The 21,838-nt window shown below is 35.6% G+C and overlaps 1 protein-coding gene and 1 pseudogene across 6 annotated transcripts in view; one reads left to right on the plus strand and one right to left on the minus strand.

The window, feature by feature from the left end:
- Positions 1 to 21,838, minus strand: part of ATAD5 (ATPase family AAA domain containing 5) — a 43,234-nt gene that overhangs the window by 7,254 nt on the left and 14,142 nt on the right. For all 5 annotated transcript variants that reach the window (XR_013997366.1, XM_081115783.1, XM_081115782.1 and 2 more), the window contains 12 exons: positions 21,341 to 21,525; positions 19,060 to 19,214; positions 18,401 to 18,560; positions 17,392 to 17,709; positions 16,363 to 16,459; positions 15,607 to 15,686; positions 15,238 to 15,377; positions 15,002 to 15,152; positions 8,400 to 8,576; positions 7,415 to 7,548; positions 5,365 to 5,458; positions 4,336 to 4,400 (listed from right to left, as the gene is read on the minus strand). Coding sequence is in view for 4 of the 5 variants with exons in the window: in XM_081115783.1 (XP_080971909.1) it covers positions 4,336 to 4,400; positions 5,365 to 5,458; positions 7,415 to 7,548; positions 8,400 to 8,576; positions 15,002 to 15,152; positions 15,238 to 15,377; positions 15,607 to 15,686; positions 16,363 to 16,459; positions 17,392 to 17,709; positions 18,401 to 18,560; positions 19,060 to 19,214; positions 21,341 to 21,525 (1,756 nt within the window). In the remaining variant the exon portion in view is untranslated. The remainder of the gene's footprint in view (positions 1 to 4,335; positions 4,401 to 5,364; positions 5,459 to 7,414; positions 7,549 to 8,399; positions 8,577 to 15,001; positions 15,153 to 15,237; positions 15,378 to 15,606; positions 15,687 to 16,362; positions 16,460 to 17,391; positions 17,710 to 18,400; positions 18,561 to 19,059; positions 19,215 to 21,340; positions 21,526 to 21,838) is intronic.
- On the plus strand, positions 5,805 to 6,296 carry LOC308568740 (peptidyl-prolyl cis-trans isomerase-like 3 pseudogene; annotated as a pseudogene). The gene has a single exon. The product of its transcript is annotated as a peptidyl-prolyl cis-trans isomerase-like 3 pseudogene (transcript).

Consider the following 21,838-nt stretch of genomic DNA (forward strand, 5'->3'; position numbering starts at 1 on the left):
CATGAAGAGCATCAGAAATTTTAAGTATATGGTTATATGTAAAAGTTGACTTTTTACCCTTGTAATTTCTTGAAAACACATGTAACTGGATAAAGTAATAAAACAGAGCATTGTACTGGGGAATTTATAATGTATATAAATGTAAAACATTTGAAAATTAACTCATAAAAGGATGGTAAATGGACTTATACTTTTGCAAGGTTCTTAGATTCTCTGTAAATTAGTACAATATTAATGCTAAGTACATTATGAAAAGCTAAAAATGCATATTTTTTCTCTAAGGAAACTACAAAAAAAAGTCCTAATCCATTTCATGTGGCCAGGAAACTACAACCAATATCCTTTATGAATGTAGGCAAAAAATCCGTAACAAAATATGAACAAATAAAATCCAGAAATATAAAAAAGGACATAGCACATCATGACCATGTTATTTTAAGAATACAAGACTAGTCTGACATTCAAAAATCAACCAAAGTCAGGTAACTGGTAAAGAGCATCTATGAAAATATACAACCAATATCATATTTGACGGTAAAATAATAAATGCTTTCACCAACATCAGGAACAAGGCAGAGATTCTATTCAACAGTGTACTGAAGGTACACTGGCACTAAACACTGCAATATGGCAAAAAGAAATTAAGGTACAAATGTGAAAGGAAGAAATGAAAGTGGTTTTAATTGACATGACAATCAACATAGAAAATTCTAAGGAATCAACTACTAGAACTAGTAAGTTTAGCACGGTTTTAAGCTACAAAAATCATTTTATTTCTATATACCAGCAATAAACTGAAATCTTAAAAATACCATTTACAATAACATAAAAAAACATTAAATACTTAGAACTAAATTTAACAAAATATGTGCAAGGTTTGTACAATGAAAACTATAAAACACTGCTGAAAGAAATTAAACCCCTCTCCTAAAAAATAAACTGTTCATGAATAAGAAGACTCAATATTGCAAAATTGTCAGTTCTCCTGTACTTGATCTATAGATTCAGTGCAATTCCCATCAAAATGCCAAAATAAACTATAAAAATTGACAAGCTGTTTCTAAAATTGACAGAGAAATTAATGACATAATTGCCAACAATTTTGCAGAAAAACAAAGTTGGAGGACTTACACTCTTTGATTTCAGGATTTGCTAAAGAGCTATAGTAATCAAGACAATGTCATATTTTCAAATGGATAGAGAAGAGAGTAAGACTCATACATAGTCTATTGATTTATGACAAAAATGTAAAGTAATTCAATGGAAAAAAGGTAGTCTTTTCAACAAACTGTGATGTCTATTGGAAAAGCAAGTGAACCATGTCTTATATTGATTGCATACAACTTTATTTTAGGCCTGGCCGGTGTGGTGCAGTGGTGTCTGCCTATGCACCTAAGGGTGTCGAGTTCAATTCCCAGTCAAGGGCACATACCTGGGTTGCAGGTTTGATCCCCAGTGTGGGAAGCAACCAATCGATGTGTCTCTCTCACACTGATGTTTCCCTCCCTCCTTCCCTTCCACTTTGTCTAAAAATCAATGGAAAAATACCCTTGGGTGAGGGTTAACAAAAACTTTAAATAGATTAAAGAGCTATATGTCAAAACTACAAAACATTTAAGACAAAATCTTTGTTAGCTTGGGTTTGGTAAAGATTTCTCAAATAGGATACAAAACCCATGAACGATAAAACAAAAACTTAGTAAACTGGCCATTAAAATAAAAAATGTTTACTCTTAAAAAAATATTTTTAATGTTTTTATTGATTTCAAAGAGAGGAAGAGGGAGAAAGAAACATCAAAGATGAGAGAGTCATTGATAGGTTGCGTCCTGCATGCCCCCTACTGGGTGGGGATCAAGCCTGCAACCCGGGCATGTGCGGTGACCTGGACTGGAACCTCAATCTCCTGGATCATAGTTGATGCTCAACTGCTGAGCCATGCTGGCCAGGCCTCTTTAAAATTTTTGAAAATGAAAAGATAAGCCACAAACTGGGAGAAAATATTTACAAAACACATATCCAATATAAACTTATGTCCAGAATATAAAAAGAACTGTTGGAAGTCCATAAGAAGACAAACAACTGCTTTAAAAAATAGGCAAGAGTTGAACAGATACTTCACCAAAGAAGAAATATGGTTGACACTTGGACACATGGAAAGATGCTCAACATCATGTCAATAAGGAAATGCAAATTAAAACCATGAGATACCAATATATAATTATTACTATGGATAAAATAAAATAAGTGCATAATTACAACTTATGGTGAGTATGTAAAAAACAACTGGACTCTCATACATTGCTGGTGGAAATGCAAATCATTGGAAAACTTTAATAAATAATTTGTCAGGATCTTATATTAATTGGACCAATAATTCCACCTTTAAGTATTTAAGTAAAAGAAATGGAAATATATGCCCAAAAACTTTAATGTAATAATTCATAGCAGCTTTATTTATAACAGTTTACCTGTAAACAACCCAAATGTCTATCAACAGGTGACTATGACAACACATTCATATATGTGAAGTATATCTATACAATGGGATACTGCTCATTAATAAAAAGGAAAGAACTACTGGCAAAGGTAATATGAATGAATCTGAAAAAACATTATGTTGTGTAAAGGAAACTAAAAAAATACATATTAGAAGATTCTATTTACATGAAATTCTACAGGCAAAATTAGTGACAGAAAAACAAAATGGCGCACAAGGGAACTTTCTGAGATAATGGAAAAAAAAAAAAAATATATATATATATATATATATATATATATATTTTAAAAGATATCTTTATTGATTTCAGAGAGAGGAAAGGAGAGGGAGAGAGAGACAGAAACATCAATGATGAGAGAGTCATTGATCAGCTGCCTCCTGCATGCCCCCGACTGGAGATCGAGCCCGCAACCCGGGCATGTGCCCTGACCGGGAACTGAACCCCGATTACCTGGATCCCAGGTCGATGCTCAACTGCTGAGCCATGCCCAGCTGGGCGAAAATATTTTGTTCTTGATGGACATATTCTGTATCTACATTTGTCAAAATTCATTGAGCCATACACTTAAAGTGAGTGAACTTTACTGTATATAAATTACTTCAAAAAAGCTAATTAACAAAAGCAAACATGCAAACACACACAGATAGACACATGGACATACAGACACCACTACATGGCTAAAGTTAAAGACTAACAGCTGCCAGAATTCTCATGCACTGGAGATGTATTTGGCAGCTTCTTTAAAAGTTTAACAAATAGCATAATGAAGATGACCCAACAATTCCACTGACAGAACAGCCTGGATAAATCTAAAAAACATAATATTAAGTAAAAGAAACCAGATACAAAACAGCACATGTTTCCTATTACTTGAAATTTCAGAATAAAGAAAACTAATATTAAATATAATATTAAAGTTATAATATTAGAATAGTGGTTACTTCTGGTGAGGAGGGGAGTGTTGACTTTTTTAAAAAGGGCTCATGCGCCTAGCTGGTGTGGCTCAGCTGTTGAGCATCTACCTATGATCCAGGAGATCAAGGTTCGATTCCCAGTCAGGGCACAAGCCTGGGTTACGGGGCTTGATCCCCAGTGGGAGGAGTACAGGCGGCAGCCGATCAATGATTCTCTCGTCATTGATGTTTCTATCTCTCTCTCCCTCTTCCCTCCTCTCTGAAATCAATAAAGATATATTTTTTAAAAATAATAAAATAAAATAAAAAGGGCTCATGGGCCTGGCCAGTGTGGCTCAGAGGTTGAGCATCGACCTATGATCCAAGAGGCTGCAGTTCGATTCCCCGTCAGGGCACATGCCCAGGTTGTGGGCTCGATCCCCAGTGCAAGGAGTGCAAGAGGCAGCCCACCAATGACTCTCTCATCATTGATGTTTCTATCTCTCTCTCTCTGCCTCTCCCTTCCTCTCTCTGAAATCAATAGACACATTTAAAATAAATAAATAAAAATAAAAAATAAAAAGGGCTCATGGGAACTTTTGGATGTAATGGAAATGTTCTATATTTTGATCTGGGTGATGGTTACATGAAGGTTTACATATGTTAATATTGATCAAATCGTACACTTAAGGCCATTATGTAAATTTCACCTCAGTAAAGTACTGTTACTATAAAAGAACTGTAATGAACATTGGAATCTAGTAAAACTTTGAATATTAAATTTTGAAAAAATTTTAAATAAAAATAAATATAATAACCAGAAGTTTCTTAAAAGTCAAAAATTTTAACATAAACTTAGTAACCACATTTAAAAATGATAACTATCATAATAAAACACTTTTTATATAATTGTGATATATGATCATCAAAATTCAAAACTTACCAGGGAAGGTGTATTGAAATTAATTTCTTCAAAGCAGCCGTCAAACATTAAACTAAATGTTGGATCTATAGTAAAAAAATGTTTTAAACATGAAGACCATTTTCTATTAAAATATTCTGTATTTCATCAGTAATAAAAATGAAATATCATGCAAGCAATACTATAAAAACTGAACTTCTATCTTGACTTAAAGTAGCTATGATCATTTAAATAAACTACCACCTTAACTTGTGATTATATGATTTTTACTGATATTTTTACATTACGATCACTGTCAAATGGGCCATTACTCTGTAAGTGGAGTCTTACATAAACACATTGTTCTATAGAAATCCATAGCAGAGATATACAGAATATTTGCAATAAAAAATATTAGATAACAATATTATAATATAATATTTATAATTTTAAAAAATTATATGTTTTAAAATTAAACATTGAATGCTAATTATTAGGAAGGTGTGCCAATTCTGTTAGGCTGGTGATGGCTTACTTTAGCCAACATATTCAATAATCAATCCATATGGAAGTGTTATTAGGGATTAAGGAATGGCTAAATTCAATATTAAGGCACTGCAGAAAGGTTGTGTTCCATAAAACATTTTGACCAACAAATGAGGTTTGGTGATCTAATCATAGGTATGAGGAAGAGGCGAAGAGAAGAATGTGCTATTTTTCCCTACCAAACCCCTTCACCGGCGAGGCCATAAATCTTTCTATCAGTATTCTAAGCTACTGTCAGATTCCTAAATATCTAACACCCAACAAAGTGATTTAAAGTAGTTCCCATTTTTAAAGTCATTGCTATCTGCAAGGTAGGATATTAATTTTATAATTGCTCAAGAATGACAATCAACTGCTCAAGTTGAATAATCCTTAATTTAAAAAATTATCTAGGAGCCTCCTCATTTTAGAAAAAAGGACTTAATTTACTAGCAGACTTTGAAAGGAGCATTTCAAACTGAAATGAGGAGCTTTTCCAAAAGATCCCAACCATTAACAATTCACTGTAAAATTACTGTTACCTACCACTTGTAGTAAGAATTACAGGTCTTTTAGTTGTTGCCATGAATGTTTTGATTGCGTTCAAAAACCCAGCATCTTCTTCAAAAATGACATCGACCTGAGAATCATTTATAAAATATTAATGTACCAAGTAACAGTGTACTTACTGAAAAGCGGTTATGTATATATATAGTAGATACACTGTATGTCCGTTAGAGACCAAATTTATGAATTTATGAACAGTGTGCATCCAACCCATGCTGAAATCTTACAGTCTACAACACTAAAAGAATAAAAAGGCCTGAAGAAACTAATTTCAAACCCACAGACCTGTGGGAGGCACCTGCAATTGCATCTTTTCTGATTTAACAACAGCTGTACTAACCGAAGTGGTTAAATTCATTTTCAAACTTCTCTCAATAAGACTGTGAGAAATTAACTAACTGTAACCATCTAGAAGAAGAATGCTGTTGACACTGCATACAGATGTAGGTGATACTAAAATAGAAATCTTCTATGAGAGGACACCCAAAACAAGTGAAAATTTCTTGGCTCTTTGTGCCAGTAATTACTACAATGGCTACATATTTCATAGAAATATCAACGGTTTCATGGTTCAAACAGGAGACCCCACAGGTACCGGAAGAGGAGGTAACAGTATCTGGGGCAAGAAATTTGAGCATGAATACAGTGAATATCTTAAGCACAACATTAGAGGTGCTGTATCTCCCGTCAATAATGGCTCAAACACCAATGGATCTCCGTTTTTCATCACCTATGGCAAACAGCCACATTTGGACATGAAATACACAGTATTTGGAAAGGTAACAGATGGTCTGGAGACTCTAGATGAATTGGAGAAGTTACCAATAAATGAGAAGACATACCGACCTCTTAATGGCATACACATTAAGGATATAACTATTCATGCCAACCCATTTTCTCAACAGCTATAATAGACATGGGCAAATACTTGGCAAACTATTTGAGGAACGCACCTATTGTGGTTTATCCAGTTTTAATTATGTCAGAGATTGCATGATCCTGCTTGTTTACAACTTAGATCTTCTGAGTTGTTGGTACCAAAGGGAACCAAATAGCTTTTACCCCCATTCTTGAACATGTTCTTTACTATAACTATTATCCAATGTGTTTAAGTATAATTTTTTTTAATGTACGATTTTTGTTACATAAAAACATTCATTTTTAAATGCTGAGCCTCAAATCAGTCATTCTTGAGCACCCTAATTATAAGCTCCTACTATATCTAGTCCACACTGTGGAAGAATTATTTTCCATAATTATTCACTTTGTGCAGCTAGAAAGAGGAAGGACAAGATAAAGATATGGTATAGAGGCCAGCCAATATATTTGCTATTTTCTTTGGTCTTTAGATTTATAATAAAGGCTCAGAGATATCCTAGAGTCCAGTAAACACCCCAAATTTCCCAACTGATTTGCCCAAGGAACATTAAAGCATATCTTAAAAAAAAAAAAAAAAAGAGAGTAAAAAAAATTATCAAACATTAAAACTAAAGAAATATTGCCCGGCTGGTGTTGCTCAGTGGTTGAGTGTCGATCCAGGAACCAAGAGGTCACCAGCTGGATTCCCGGTCAGGGCACATGCCCATGTTGCGGGCTTGATCCCCACTAGGGGGTGTGCAGGAGGCAGCCGATCAGTGATGCTTCTCTCATTGATGTTTCTCTCTCTCTCTGCCCCCCATCTCCTCCCTCCCTTCCACTCTTTCTAGAAATCGATGGAGAAAATGCCTTTGGATGAGGATAAAAAAAAAACCAAAAAAACCCCAAAGAAATTCAGTCACCTGTAACGGGATAAGGAAGACTCGGAATAATTTCCAAAATCATTGAAAAAAAAGAGCAACCCTGGATTGCATTAATCACCTTCATGAAAAATTCTTCTACCGTTGACAGATTCGCTTGCTTTAATTTCAAACAGATCCAAGTATTCCTGACTTTCTTGGCTATTTTACAATGATTTACAGTAACACACACAGGAATCTTGAGAATAAGTTTTCATCATGAGAGTCACGGAAGTACACTTCTGCAAGCCTACCTCCTCAAAAAGAATGAGACACGTTGCATTTTTCCTGTTGGGTTCCTCTGCTCCATGCTCTTTGGCATTTGAATTAGTTGTGTTTGTAGATTTAGTCTGAATAATCTGTTTCTGTTCAAAAGAATTTCTGATTCCTGCATAAATAAAATATTAATATTTTATATAAAATCAGCTTTTAATAGAACATTAGATATTTCCACAGAATAAGCTCAAACTGAAATCCCCTATCAAAAGTGAAACAAAATATCAAAACTCCTGTATGTAGGACCTTCAGTACAGCTGAAGTTTAATAAATAGCAATAGGAGCTCATGAAATATGTTCATTTTTTTACTTATTTACTTTTATAGAGATAGAAACATTGACTTGTTCTACTTATTTGTGCATTCATTGGTTGATTCTTTTTTTTTAATCCTTACCCGAGTATATTTTTTCCATTGCTTTTCAGAGAGAATGGGAGAGAGAGAGAGAGAGAGACATCGATGTGAGACACATCGATTGGTTGCCTCCCACAAGCGCCCCAACTGGGGCCGGGGATCAAGCCTGCAACCGAGGTACATGCCCTTGGCTGGAATCGAACCCGGGACCCTTCAGTTCGCAGGCCAATGCTCTAACCACTGAGCCAAACCGGCTACGGCCACTGGTTGATTCTTATATGTACCCTGACCAGGTATCAAATTCACAGCCTTGAAGTATCTCTAACCAACTGAACTACTCACTGAGGGCTGATGATAATTTTATGTATTAGAGTCATTAGGATTAAAAATGTCAAGCCCAGCCGGGCATGGCTCAGCAGTTGAGCATCAACCTAGGATCCAGGTGATCGGGGTTTGATTCCCGGCCAGAGCACATGCCCGGGTTGCGGGCTGCAGCCGATCAATCTCTCATCATTGATGTTTCTATCTCTCTCTCCCTCTCCTTTCCTCTCTCTGAAATCAATAAAGATATATTAAAAACAAAAAAATAAAACTCAATTTAATGTCTTACCTTTATTATCTTCCAGAAGTGCTTTTATTTCTTCAGTACTTTTTGGCTTAGAATACATTTTAAAATAATGTGCCAATGTTTTAGGTGGAAGTGCTTGCTTTGGTCCACTACTTTGTGGTGATGGTAGAGGAAGTTTCCTTGGTGATGTAACAACTTTCTTAGGAGAACTTAATTTTTCTGCCAAAAACAAATTACACATAAAGATAAATATTCTATAAATTAAACATATAGCAAAGTTGAATTATCCACAGTCCACATTTCTACTCTTACCAGTTACAAATCAAAGATATAAAAATTTTCTTTCATTCTTACGTTCAAATACTAAATAGTCAACTATTACTATAATATTACTTATTCTATCAGTAGAGAAGGTAAAACCAGTCATTTGGAAAAGTCACTCTTTTTCAAAGAAACACACATTCTTGAATCAAATTGTTTTCAATCCTTACCCAAGGATATTTTTTCCATTGCTTTTCAGAGAGAGTGGAAGCAGGGGGAGAGAGAGAGAGAAACATCGATGTGAAAGAGACACATAGACTGGTTTTCCCCTGCACACTCTCAGACCAGAGCTGGGGATCAAGCCTGCAACCGAGTTACGTGCCCTTGGCCGGAATGGAACTGGGACCCTTGGCAGGAATGGAACTGGGACACTTCAGTCTGCAGGCTAACACGCTAACCACTGAGCAACCTGGCTAGGGCCAAATAATGTTCTTAATTCCTCCATTCACTTTATGTACACCTATGTGAGCTCAGAAAAGGCTGCAGGAAAAGTTGTAACAGTACATACTGAACACATTACAGAACTTTTTGTCCAACTTCAGCTTAACCCTACAGTAAATTGATACTGCAAATAAAAAATATGTTTTTCTAGAGATGCTATGGAGAATGGATACAAAGTTTAAAAAGAAATGGTTAATTCCTCCCTACACCAGAAGCCAATGTTGCCCAGCCTTTATTCCAGAACATGTCCTTTTCTTCCAAGTACCCTAATTCAGTCCTTACATGTCCTAATTATTATCATATGGCCTTGGAGCAGAATCTTCTTCACGTACCATCATATGGGCACAATTCCATGACAGTGTCCTAGTCTTTTTTAACTCCCCTATCTCCACAGATCTTATATATATTGTATCTTACAGGTTTTCAAAAAAGTTACTGAAAATTTTGAGTTTGAAGAAATTATAGACATCACTATCATTTCATATAAACAGGGCATTTAAACACAAGGTAAGAAATGCATAATCTTTTAATAAAAAACATTTCTTTATATTGAATAGATTTCAATTTATTTTAAAAAAAAACACACCTCACTAGTTTGTCTTTACTTTTCTACTTTTGTCATAGATCAAGAATTGCTTGATCATGGACTGGCATTAATCCACAGATTGGTTTTAGAAAATACATGCCAATTAAAAAAAATTTTTTTAAATATATCTTTATTGATTTCAGAGAGAAGGGAAAGATAGAAACATCAATGATGACAGAGTCATTGATCAGCTGCCTCCTACACGCCCCCTACTGGGGATCGAGCCTGCAACCCGGGCATGTGCCCTGACCAGGAATCGAACTAAGATCTCCTGGATCACAGGTTGATGCTCAACCACTGAGCCACGCAGGCCGGGTAAATACGTGCCAATTTTTACTTCAAGGTACTCATAAGTACTTGGCTAAATTTTATCAATATATTATTTTCTTTTATGCTTTTTAAAAAAATTATTATTGATTTTAGAGAGAAAGGAAGGGGGAGGAGAGAGAAAGAAACATCGATGTGAGAGAGAAACATCGATTGGTTGCCTCCCATATGCACACTGACCAGGGACCGAAGCCTTAGTCTGCGTATGTGCTCAGACCAAGAATCAAACCCACGACCTTTCAGTGTACAGGATGACCCTCAACCAATAGAGTCATACTAGCCGGGGCTATCAATATATTCCTTTTTAAAAAAAAAAATATCTTTATTGATTTCAGAGAAAGGAAAGGAAAGGAAAGGGAGAGAAAGAGATAGAAACATCAATGATGAGAGAGCCATTGATCAGTTGATCAATGCCCCCTGCATGCCTCCAACTGGGGATCGAGCCCACAACCTGGGCATGGGCCCTGACCGAGAATCAAACCCCAATCTCCTGGATCCTAGGTCCATGCTCAACCGCTGAGCCATGCCTGGCCGGGCCATATATTCTTTAGAAAGTGTTTTCCACCATAAGGATCAGTTCATTGGAGACACGGTCCTTTTAGGCCTGGGACATCTTAACAAGCCAGAGAGCAAGGAAACGATTGCTGGTTCGATTCTTGGTCAGGACATATACCTGGGTTGCGAGTTTGATCCCCAGTCAGGGAGTGTACAGAAGCCAACTGATCGATGTTTCTCTCCCACATTCATGCTAATCTCTCTCTCTCCGTCTACCTAAGCATGTCCTTGGGTGGGGGCTAAAAAAATAATAGTAAAGTAAAAAGAGAAAAAGAAAAAAGGGACGTGAGCCAACTAAAAAGGTTTTCTCCTAGCCCTGGCCAGTTTGCTCAGTGGTTAGAGCATAAGCCCACAGACTGCAGCGTTCTGGGTTTGATTTTGGCCAAGGGCACGTACCTTGGTTGCAGGCTCGATCCCCAGCCACACCCCATTGGGGCCATGTGGGAGGCAACAAATTGATGTGTCTCACATCAGTGTTTCTCTTTCTCTCTCTCCCTCTCCCCCCCTTCCACTCTCTCTGAAAAGCAATGGAAAAAATATCCTCTCGTGAGGATTAAAAAAGATTTCCTCCTAGCCAAAGATGAGACAATGAGACAATATGAACACAAAAAGAAAAATAGAGAGGGTTCTGCTTCTGGCCAAAATACAGACTTGACTTAGCCACCCATCTGAAATAACAACAAAAACTGAACATAATATGATATTCTTTTCAAGACTTTGGATTAAATATAAATGGCTTAAATGGGGAGCTGAGTGAAAAAGGTGAAGGGATTAAGCAAAGAAAAAAAAAACCTCATAGATGCAGACAACAGTATGGTGATTACCAGAGGGTAAGGGGGGTGGAAAGAGGCAAAAGAGGGAAAAGGGGAATAAATGGTGATGGAAGGAGATTTGACTTGGGGTGAGCACACAATGCAATATACAGTTGATGTATTGTAGAACTGAACACCTGAAACCTATGTAATATTAACCAATGTCACCCCAGTAAATTCAATGAAATTTTTTTAAAAAAGACTTCGGATATCATGCAACAGAAGACAGTGATACCTGAGAGCCAAGAAACAAACGAGGTAAACCCTAGGGATTGCCCAGCTTACTGCCTTGAGAGAAGTTCCAGGCCACAGTGAGAAGAGGGAACCCAGTCTGGAGGTTTCCCTGAGTTGTGGAGACTAAACTAAGAGCCCTGGGAGGCCAGGGGAGACAGAGTTCATACGGCAGAATACCAAGGAGCAGAGGGCTACACAGAGTTCTGGGAAGTTAAAGAAGGTCCCCTCAAGTCTTCAACTGAGTGACGATCAATGAAGGTTTAGAGGAAATAACCTCTGAGGCTCACAGAGAGCTGGGAATAGTTACTCTTCAAACTTCATAAGTAACGGTGCAGTGGAGAGAGGACTCAGAAGGATTTTGCTTAAGTAATGGGGTTAAATTACTTCTAGACTAAATGCTATGGTCTCACTTAAATACAGCATAAAAGACCTGAAAAGATCAAACTGTTTGTAAGTAACTTAACTGTATTCCAGAATAAAATTCAAGAAGAGTCACAGGAACACAGAAATGTTCAGCATCCAACAAGGTAAACGACACAAAGCCTGAAATCTAATAAAAATTATCAGGCATCCAAAAAAGCAGGAAAATATAATCCATTGGGGGGGGAGGGTCAATCAATTGAAACCAACTCAGAAATGACACCGATGATAGAAGTAGACAAGAAACATAAAACGGTTATTATAACTGTGTTTCATATGTTCAAAACCTTGTTGGAAATACTGGTAATATAGGAGATATATAAAGGATCTACATCAAGCTTCTAGAAATGTAAACCACAATGTGTGAAGTGAAAATACACTGGATTACACTGACAACATACAGGTACTGCAAAGGTAAGGTTTGTGAACTTGAATAAACAGTAATAAAAACTATCCAGAATGAAACACGGAGGGGTGGGGGAGACTGAAAAGCTGAACAAATAATCAGTGAGCTGTGAGAAAACATCAAGTGGTCTAAAATATATATAACTGGAGTTGCCAAAGGAGAAGAGAAAAAACATTTGAGGAGATAACCAGTGTTGGCGAGGACGTGGGAAAAAGGGAAGCTTTGTATACTCTTGGTTCAGCCACTATGGAAAACAATATGAAGGCTTCTAAAAAATTAAAGTGCCATAAGATCCAGCAATTCCACTTCTGGGTATATGTCCAAAGAAAAAAAACATGATGTCGAAGAGATATCTGCACTCCCATACTTCTTGCAGCATTACTCACAGCAGCCAAGATAGGGACAAGCTAATTGCCCAGAAACAGGTGAATGGATAAGTACGTGACACACACAATAGAACGTTATTCAGCTGTGAGAAAAAGGACAGTGCAGTTTATGACATGGATGGACCTTGAGTATATTATGCTAAATGAGAAGTCAGACAGAAAAAGACAAGTACTGTATGATGTCACTTACATTTGGAATCTGAAAAAGCCAAACTCATAAAAAGAGAGTATAATGGTGGTTTACCAGGGAGATAGGACAGAGGTTTAAGGGCACAAACTTGCAATGAGCAGTAAATAAATCCTAGAGATCTAACGCATAGTATAGTGAATACAGACAATGATAATGTATTATAATCATCAAACTTCCTAAGAGGCTATAATTAATTATTCCAACCACTAAAAAGAAATAATAATTATGTAATGTGATAGAGGTGCTAATTATCAATACAATGGAAAACATATTACAATATATAAATGTATCAAATTAACATATTGTACACCTTAAATTTACACAATGTTGCATGTCAAATATATTCCAATGAAAAAGGAAAAAACACAATAGTTGGAATTTTCCTAATTTTGATGAAAACTTTAAGCCTATATATCCAAAAAGCCCAACAACCCCCCTAGCACATGAAATAGAAAAACTATACCAATGTATATCATCATTATAGTTGCTTAAAACCAATGATAAAGAGGAAATCTTAAAAGCAAAGAATAATGAACACACCCTGGCCGGTGTGGCTCACTGGATAGAGCGTCAGCCTGCCCACAGAAGGGTCTGGGGTTTGATTCCCAGGCAAGGGCAGGTACCTGGGTTGCAGGTTCGATCCCCAGCCCTGGTTGGGGTGGGTACAGGAGGCAACCAATCTGTGTCTTTCTCACATCGATGTTTCTCTCTCTCTCTCTGTCTCCTCCCTGTCCCCCTCCCTTCCACTCTCTCTCTGGAAAAAAAAAAAGAAAAAAAAATCAAGAGAAAAAATATCCTTGGGTGAGGGTTAACAAATAAGTAAGTAGATAGATAGATAAATAAATAAATGAAAAATGAACACAAAGGACTGATACACATTACATACATACAAATACATGAATTCATAATAATACTAAAAAACAAACAAACAAACAAAAAGATGCTAAAACTCATTGGTCAACTTCAGAGACTACTAGGGCACCAATACTCTAAGAACTGATAAGTAAAAGGAAAGACTGAAGCATTTTTCATACCTTTCTTGTACAAAATGTATTTCAAAGTATCCAAATAGTTGATGAGAAATAGTGCTTCTTAGAATTCTAACTAATAAATTAAGAAACACTGAGTGAATTACAAAACCACCATTTTTTAACCCCTAATGAAATAATGAATTTACTAGACCAAAGATCATTAATGGCTACAAAATACCATTAGATAAAAGAGTGATGGGGGAACTTTATATTGGATGGATTAGACTGAAAACAAACTCATCAATCAATTTTAGTATCACTAAAAGTGGGATAACCAGTCATTATGTATCTCCTACTATGATGCTATGGTAAGTACACAGCCCCACCTATGCATGTATGCTACCCTAAAAATGGAACCTAAATCTAATCAAGAACACACCAAACTGCCAGTTTACAAGAAATACAGGAAGAGAAATATGTTAACTAATACTATGAAGATACAATCAGACAAATACAGAACGTGAGAGCCCTGGCCAGTGTGGCTCAGTTGGTTGAAATTTTGTGACAAATGATCCATTTTCTTTAACTAAATAATATGAAAAGAAGGGTGAGGGAATTGTTACAGAGATTAAAAAAAACTTGAGATACTAATCAAATGTAAGATGTGAGCCATGTTTGGATTCTGATTTGAACAAATCATTTGAAAAATTAGACTGTGTATTAGATCAAATTAAGGTATATCATTAATTTTTTTAGGTCTGATTATGATATTGGGGTTATTATATTTTTAAAAAAGTCCTTGTCAGAGATATCTATTAAAATTATGGGAGTAAAATTATATGATGGTCTTGAGACATGTTTAAAACAATCAAGTTAAAAATTAAAAAGGCATGTGTATATGTAGAAAAAAACAAATGGGAAAATACTAATTATTAAAAAAATTTCTTAGATTTTATTTTTTTCAAAAGGTCATGACAAAGAAAATAATTACTTACTTGGTGACTTGCCTATGTTGTAGTTATTAAAAAAACAAGGTTTTTGTGAGTTTACACCTTGCTTGTCTACTTGATGGGACTGAGTAGCTTCCTTCAGTTGAGAAAGAATCTGTCTTCCACTGCGCTGAGATGAGGCATTCACTTCAAATATCTAAAGGAAGAATATATGAAAAAGACAAGACAGTTTATGTTTTCTTTTAATTCATTAACATTGTTCCACTGCAGCTATGACTAACCTTAAATCCAAGCTCCTGAGCACAAGCATATACTGCGGCAGTTTTCCCCACTCCTGTTGGCCCTGTTATGAGAACAGTATTGCAAAGACGATTCTCTTCTTCATCTGAACTGTCTTTAAAGTCAATTCTATCCAACAGATCTGAAAAATTATTCAAATGCATATAAAATGATAATTGCTTAGGCAGTAATTCTATCTCACCAAACCCAATGATCAAATCCCACAAACTTCTTGCCAATAAATGCTGAAAATTTCATGTGCAAAAACCAGAACACCAATTTTAAAATATGAATAAAAAATTTTATAAAAGTTTTAAGCTAATCTAATTCTAAAAATTTTCAGTGAAATGGGAAACAATGACTCAAAATACCTTCTTGTTTCTCATCTCTTTTTCCCTTCAAATTTTGTCTTTCTTCTAATTCAGCTCTTCTTTTCCAGTCTTTCAACCAACTGTAATGAGAAAAAATGTGTTAATAAAGAAAATTCATAGAATATAGACAGACTATATGTGAAATGGTATTCATTGCAACACTGTTTATATTAGCCTCCAAAAGGAAAAACCTGCAATTACATCAGTAGGGGAAAAGATACATGATGATACACAGATACAAGAAACCAATACAGCAACTAAAAAGAATTTAAATAGATTGTGTGATAACATGAAAGATGTCTAATATACAATGCTCAGTATAAGAAAGATTAAGTTCTAGTCTGGAGCTAGACTATCTGTGTTTAAATTCTAGCTCCATCACTTTCTAGTTGTGTGACCTTAAACAAATGCTCAACTTCTCTAGGCCTCATTCCTCATCTATGAGACAATGACAACTGCATTTACACTCTCACACTATTGTTCTAAGCATTAAAGAGCTAAGAACAATGCAAGTACTTGAAAGAAGAAACTAATATATGCATAAAATTTTTTCTGGAAGGTTTTAAAAGAAACTTTTAATACTGGTTTACCTTTAGGGAGAATAGAGGGATATTTACTTAATAGTCTTCTCTGTGTGTGTGTTTTTTAAAGATTTTTACCATGTAATGTATTACTTTATAATTACAACTTATAGATTTTAGAATAAATAAAATTTCAAAAAACTAGATTCATTAACTAATTCTCAATTTTACGAACCTATGTAACTTTTTTATAGCTAGCTCATTGCCTATGAGTTCACTGGAGTTCTGAGGTTGATACTTTTCTGTCCAAAGCATGTCTTCAGTTCCAGAATCTAAAACAAAAAATATACATTAAAGTATTTGTTCCTTGACATAAACATATACTTAGACATTTATGTTTCATGTAACAATAACTATTTGCACAAATATTTATATTTATAAAATGCCAAAAAGGCAATTTCAAAACTTAATATTACATTAAAAATTTTTTACATCAAATCCCTCCTTAAAAAAACACCATAAAGTCTCACAACAGTAGCATTTAAAAGCATACATTAAAATTTTTAATAACTCCAGAAACATGAAAAATAATTTTTACCATAAAAATTTTCTAAAGAACATAGATAGCATAATTTGAGGCTCAGTGGAGCCTTTTCTGACCACTGAAGAGAAACATTAAAATTTCCAGCTAAGTCATTGGGTTAAATGGAGAGATATGTTACACACCCTGTTGAGAATACCGAATGTTATAAAGATGCCAGTTCACTCCAAATTAATCTATAAACTAATGCAAAACCAAACCCCAATGGGATTTATGAGGGTAGGGGAATCTATAGTTCATAATAGAGTAGATGCATGAAAATTACTTTTAAAAATGATAGGAGACTTGCTATACAAATATCAAAATATACTCTAAAGCATCATAAATAGATGAATTAATCAATTCCATAGGATACTATGGAAAAGCTAGATACATTGAATGGGAACACATAAGAAATATGAGAAATAGGTGTAAAATAATATGTATAGTATGATCCCTGGTTTTTATAAAAGCATATGTATTTACAGAAGCATAGAAAAATCAAAGACCAAACAGCAACCTGTTAATATGATTATCTATAGGACTCTAATCAGTGAGGCTTCCACTTCTTATTTATACATATATGTTGTTTGAATTTGCAATGAGCACATATTAACAGAGAGGAAGTAACAGGTTAAAAAAAAAAAGAGAGATCTAGGAACAGAGGAAGAAACACTAATTTACCAGGAACAGAAGACATTTCTGATGTAGACGCTTTGTCATCATCTATGATCAGAACATCAGAATCTTCTGCTTCTGTTTCCACTTTACATGTTGTACTCAAAGCAGTTTGTTTCTTCCTGCATGTTTTAGAATACAGACTTTTGGAAGAATCCAGTTTTATCCCAGTATAGTTGTGTGGTTTTTCGAGTTCTTTTGGTTTTCCATTTCCATTTTCTGAATAATCACCTGGTTTCCTTCTTTTTGACTTACGATTTTCCGTTTCCATTCGTTTCCTTTTGGTTTCTTTTAGATTGACGCCAGGCTCTAGTTGTGGATTTTCTATTTGGGGAATAACAGAAATGCATATGCTTACTAATCAAAAACATTTTAATACCCAATAATCTTAGTATTACTTCAAAATATTCAATTGTGTTACTACAAAATGAAAGGCAAGAATCAAATGCGGCACAATGACAGCAAGCTGAAGGCCTTGTTACTTGGACTGCCTGTGTACAATCTGTGTAAGTTCAAATTATCTCATCTAAAGCTTCCCTTAAGTGAATTATTAATAGCTGTCTTGGGCTTGGCATTTCTGGAAGCTGGCAGGGGCTAACGCTGCATTGCCCAAGATGCTTTACTTCAGCTGAACAAATTCTCCCTGTCAACCATAAGCAATGTTCTCTTCATGATGGCTACTTCCAAGGGTCAATGGATAACTCTTAGTACTTCCTTTTTTTAAAAATGTTTTTATTGATTCGAAAGACAGCAGAAGAGGGAGAGAGAGACAGGAACATCGACAATGAGAGAGAAACATTGACAATGAGAGGGAAACATTGATCAACCAGCTGCCTCCTGCACAACCCCCGTGGGCGCTGGAGCCTGCAACATAGGCATGTGTCCTGGACAGGGACTCGAACCTTCAACCTCTGGGTGCATGGACGATGCCCAACGAAGTGAGCCACACCAGCCAGGGCCTCTTAGTGCTTTCAAAAGTGAAATGTTAACATAAATGATAATGATTATCACTAACCTTGCTTATGATGACATTCAGAGAGTACTTGGTGCTCAGTTTGCTTTTTTAGAAGCAAAGGAAAATATTTCCTCAAAGAAAACTCAGGATTTGACCACCTAATTTCCTCCAGCAAAAGATTTCTTACTTCTTCAGTAAAATCTTTCCTTCTCCCCATAAACTGAAATAAAGAATGAAATACTCAATAACTCACCCACATTGTCTATTACCATTAAGCACGATACCACCAATTACTTTGTCAATAATAAGTTGATATTAGCTTTAGTCACTAAATGTAATCTTGATGGAAATGTTACTAAATACAATCTTGATAGCAAAAAGCCGCATTCCCATAGCTTTTGAAGGACTTAGTTCATGTTTCTATTGTTCTCTGTTTCAACTAATTGTACTTCACATATTTACTAGGTTATAATGCTGACTTAGAAAGTATCTAAACATACTATACAATGTAATCTTCTTTTGTAACTGGCTAGCACTAATTCTTAAAATGTTTTTATATCTCTATTTAAAAGAGATATATACTTCAGCTGAAATTTATTCTTTAAATTGAACTCTAGGAAAAAATGAACTTTAGGCTACAATAGTAGATATCCAAAATTCTTTTCCTCTAAAAGATGTGAAGGAAACACTCTACAATGGATGCGCTCTCTAATACTTACCACAACAGCAGAATTATTACTTTTCAAATTTGAATTTAATGTTGAAAATTCACCAAGAGCGATAACACATTTTGAGAGATCTACTTTAGTATTCAATTGTTTAAGTTTAGTTAAAAGAGGACAAGTGGGTGGTTTCAAATGCCACAAGTGGCACCCTAAAGAAAAACAGAAAAATTGTTTTAATTACCTTCATTCACATACTATCCATTTATCAAATGCCAAGTACATAAACATGAAAAGACTTAACCACATAGTTAACACAAAAGTATCAAAACTCAGATGAGTACATAGGGAACAAAATCTTCACTTCCAACAAAGACAATTAATAAAAATTACCTAGTTTTCCCTCCCAATTGTTAAAAATAAGCAAATTTTCCTCTCTTTTTAAATCAACCTTGCTACTCACCATAAAAATTTCAGGGTCAGTTAACATCCTGGTGTAAAGTTTAAACTCTCAAATCAGACCAGGATTCAAATCCAGACTCTGCCTCTTACTAGCTAGGTGAGTGTGGCCAAGATCCTAAACCTTAGTTTCTTCATGTGTAAAGTGGGGGTGACAATTATAATACTCAACCTTCTAGGGTTGTTAAGGGGATTAAACTAGATATGCATACCAAGTGCTCAGCACAATGCCGGGCAATAGTTAAGTGTTCACTAACTCTTAAGGTTCTAAGAGAGAGAGTGCTCTCTATGCCTGCCTCATTTGCTCATCTACCACTAGATAGGCTAAGTTTTACAGCAGCACACTTCTGAGAATGGGTTTGTCAAAATCAGGGGGGAAAAGCATAATTAATTTCTACAGTTGTGCATACTATTAGAAAATACTGTATAAGTCCTGGTTGGGTGCCTAGTTGGTTAGAGCGTTGTGCCGATACACCAAGGTTGCAGATTCAATCACTGGTCAGGGCACATACAAGAATCAACCACTGAATGCATGAGTAAGTGAAACAACAAATCAATGTTTCTCTCTCTCTCTTCCTTTCCCTCATCTCTCTCTAAAATCAATAAATAAAAACTTTTTAAAAATAAGAAAATACTATAGCGCTAGCTGGGTTTTCTCAGTGGTTAGAGCATCAGCCTGCACACTGAAGGGTCCCAGGTTCATTCCAGACAAGGGCACGTGCCTCGGTTGCAGGCTTCATCCCTGGCCCCAGCTGGGCACATACATGTAGGAGGCAACCAATTGAAGTGTCTCTCTCACATCGATGTTTCTCTCTCTCTCTCCCTTCCACTCTCTCTGAAAAGCAATGGAAAAAATATCCTCAGATGAGAATTAAAACAAAACAAAACTATATAAAGCTGAACTAGTAAAAAATAACAAGAAAGGGTTCATCAACTGAGTTTGGAAAAAAGAAAAGTAGGACATTATTACAAAGACGGGCTGGGAAGTTCTCCATACAAATGAGAGGCTGAACGAAAATCAAAAAGTATCAATGTCAGAATCATAAAAGGGAAAAGAAGAGAACGGAACGTAGTGCACACTTCATGATAGACGAGTGCACTAAACCAAACCACAGCCAGCTGAGGAGAATATAATTGTTTTTGTGCTGACAAAAAAAACTCTAGGTAGAAACAATGACAACATAATGATATAAGGCTTGGTATATTATCAGCAATTAAAAACCATGTAAGTAAAGTAAGACTGTAGTTGCTACAGCATTAGAATCCAAACAGAATTAGGTTATGGTCAAGCTAATACCACATTATAAGAAAGGGGCTTGTGCAAACAGCTTGCTCTTGTGCACGGTGCATATGAAAATAGGGTGAACTAGGGCAATGAAGCACTGCTACATGTCACCTATTCCAGAGAATATTCCCCAATACAGGTATGGTAGTAAAGAGCACAAGCTGTGCTGGAAAGGAGGCAAACAGATTTCCCTGAACATTAAGCATCAGCATGGACAAGGACAGGGCTAGAACTCCTATAAGAAATTCTTAGATGACCTGTTCACACACAGGTTATAATTTCAGAAGGGAATGGCCTTCCTTTCAGAACAGAGAGCCTCTCTAGAGAACAACATGCACTTAAGGTGCCGCACACCTGTGCCTGCTGTCCCCTGGCCTAAGGGGTAAAGGCTGAGGATGCCTTTGGCTTTCTTGCCCCCAGTTGCCATCCTCGGTAAAGTGAGTCCAAGGCTCAGGAAGAGAATTTAAATTCCCACTAAAATCACTTTAACAATTACAATTAAACCTTAGCCTCATCTTAAACCAACTTACACAGTTTCACATTACTTCTAACCTGTTCAAAGTAAACATTCAATAATATAATCAGCAAGCTTACCATCATCTTTTTGTTGTACATGAACAACTCTCTGGAAACTGGTACTCACTGCATTGTACACATCTAATGCAGCAGATTTCTTTGCAATTTGTCGTTTCAACAAATCTGGCAGACCGCTCATTAGAAAGTCACGCTTTGCTTTAAGTTGCATATCACAATCCTGAGATCTTTCAGATGTGTCTTGACTTTTAAGAAAATGATGTAAAAAGGAAAACTAAGGTTATAAAAACTTTTAAAAAAATAATAAACTACCTATAAAATAAATACCTTTTAATTTAAAAAGATTTAATCAGCTAAGAAGTTAGCTGGTCAAACTCTTTTTTGTTTATCATAAAAACAAAAGTTTACCAGTATTAAGAAGTTAAATAAGTATATATATTTTAAAAAAAGACATCCACCAAAATGTTAACAGGGGCTATTTTGGGGGTTTTCCCTTTGCTTTTTCTGTTTTCCTTTTTAAAAAAAATGCATAAATACCACCCTCTACAAAGAGGAACC

This window comes from Miniopterus schreibersii (genome assembly GCF_964146895.1).
Source record: "Miniopterus schreibersii genome assembly, chromosome: 16".
Lineage (NCBI taxonomy): Eukaryota > Metazoa > Chordata > Mammalia > Chiroptera > Miniopteridae > Miniopterus > Miniopterus schreibersii.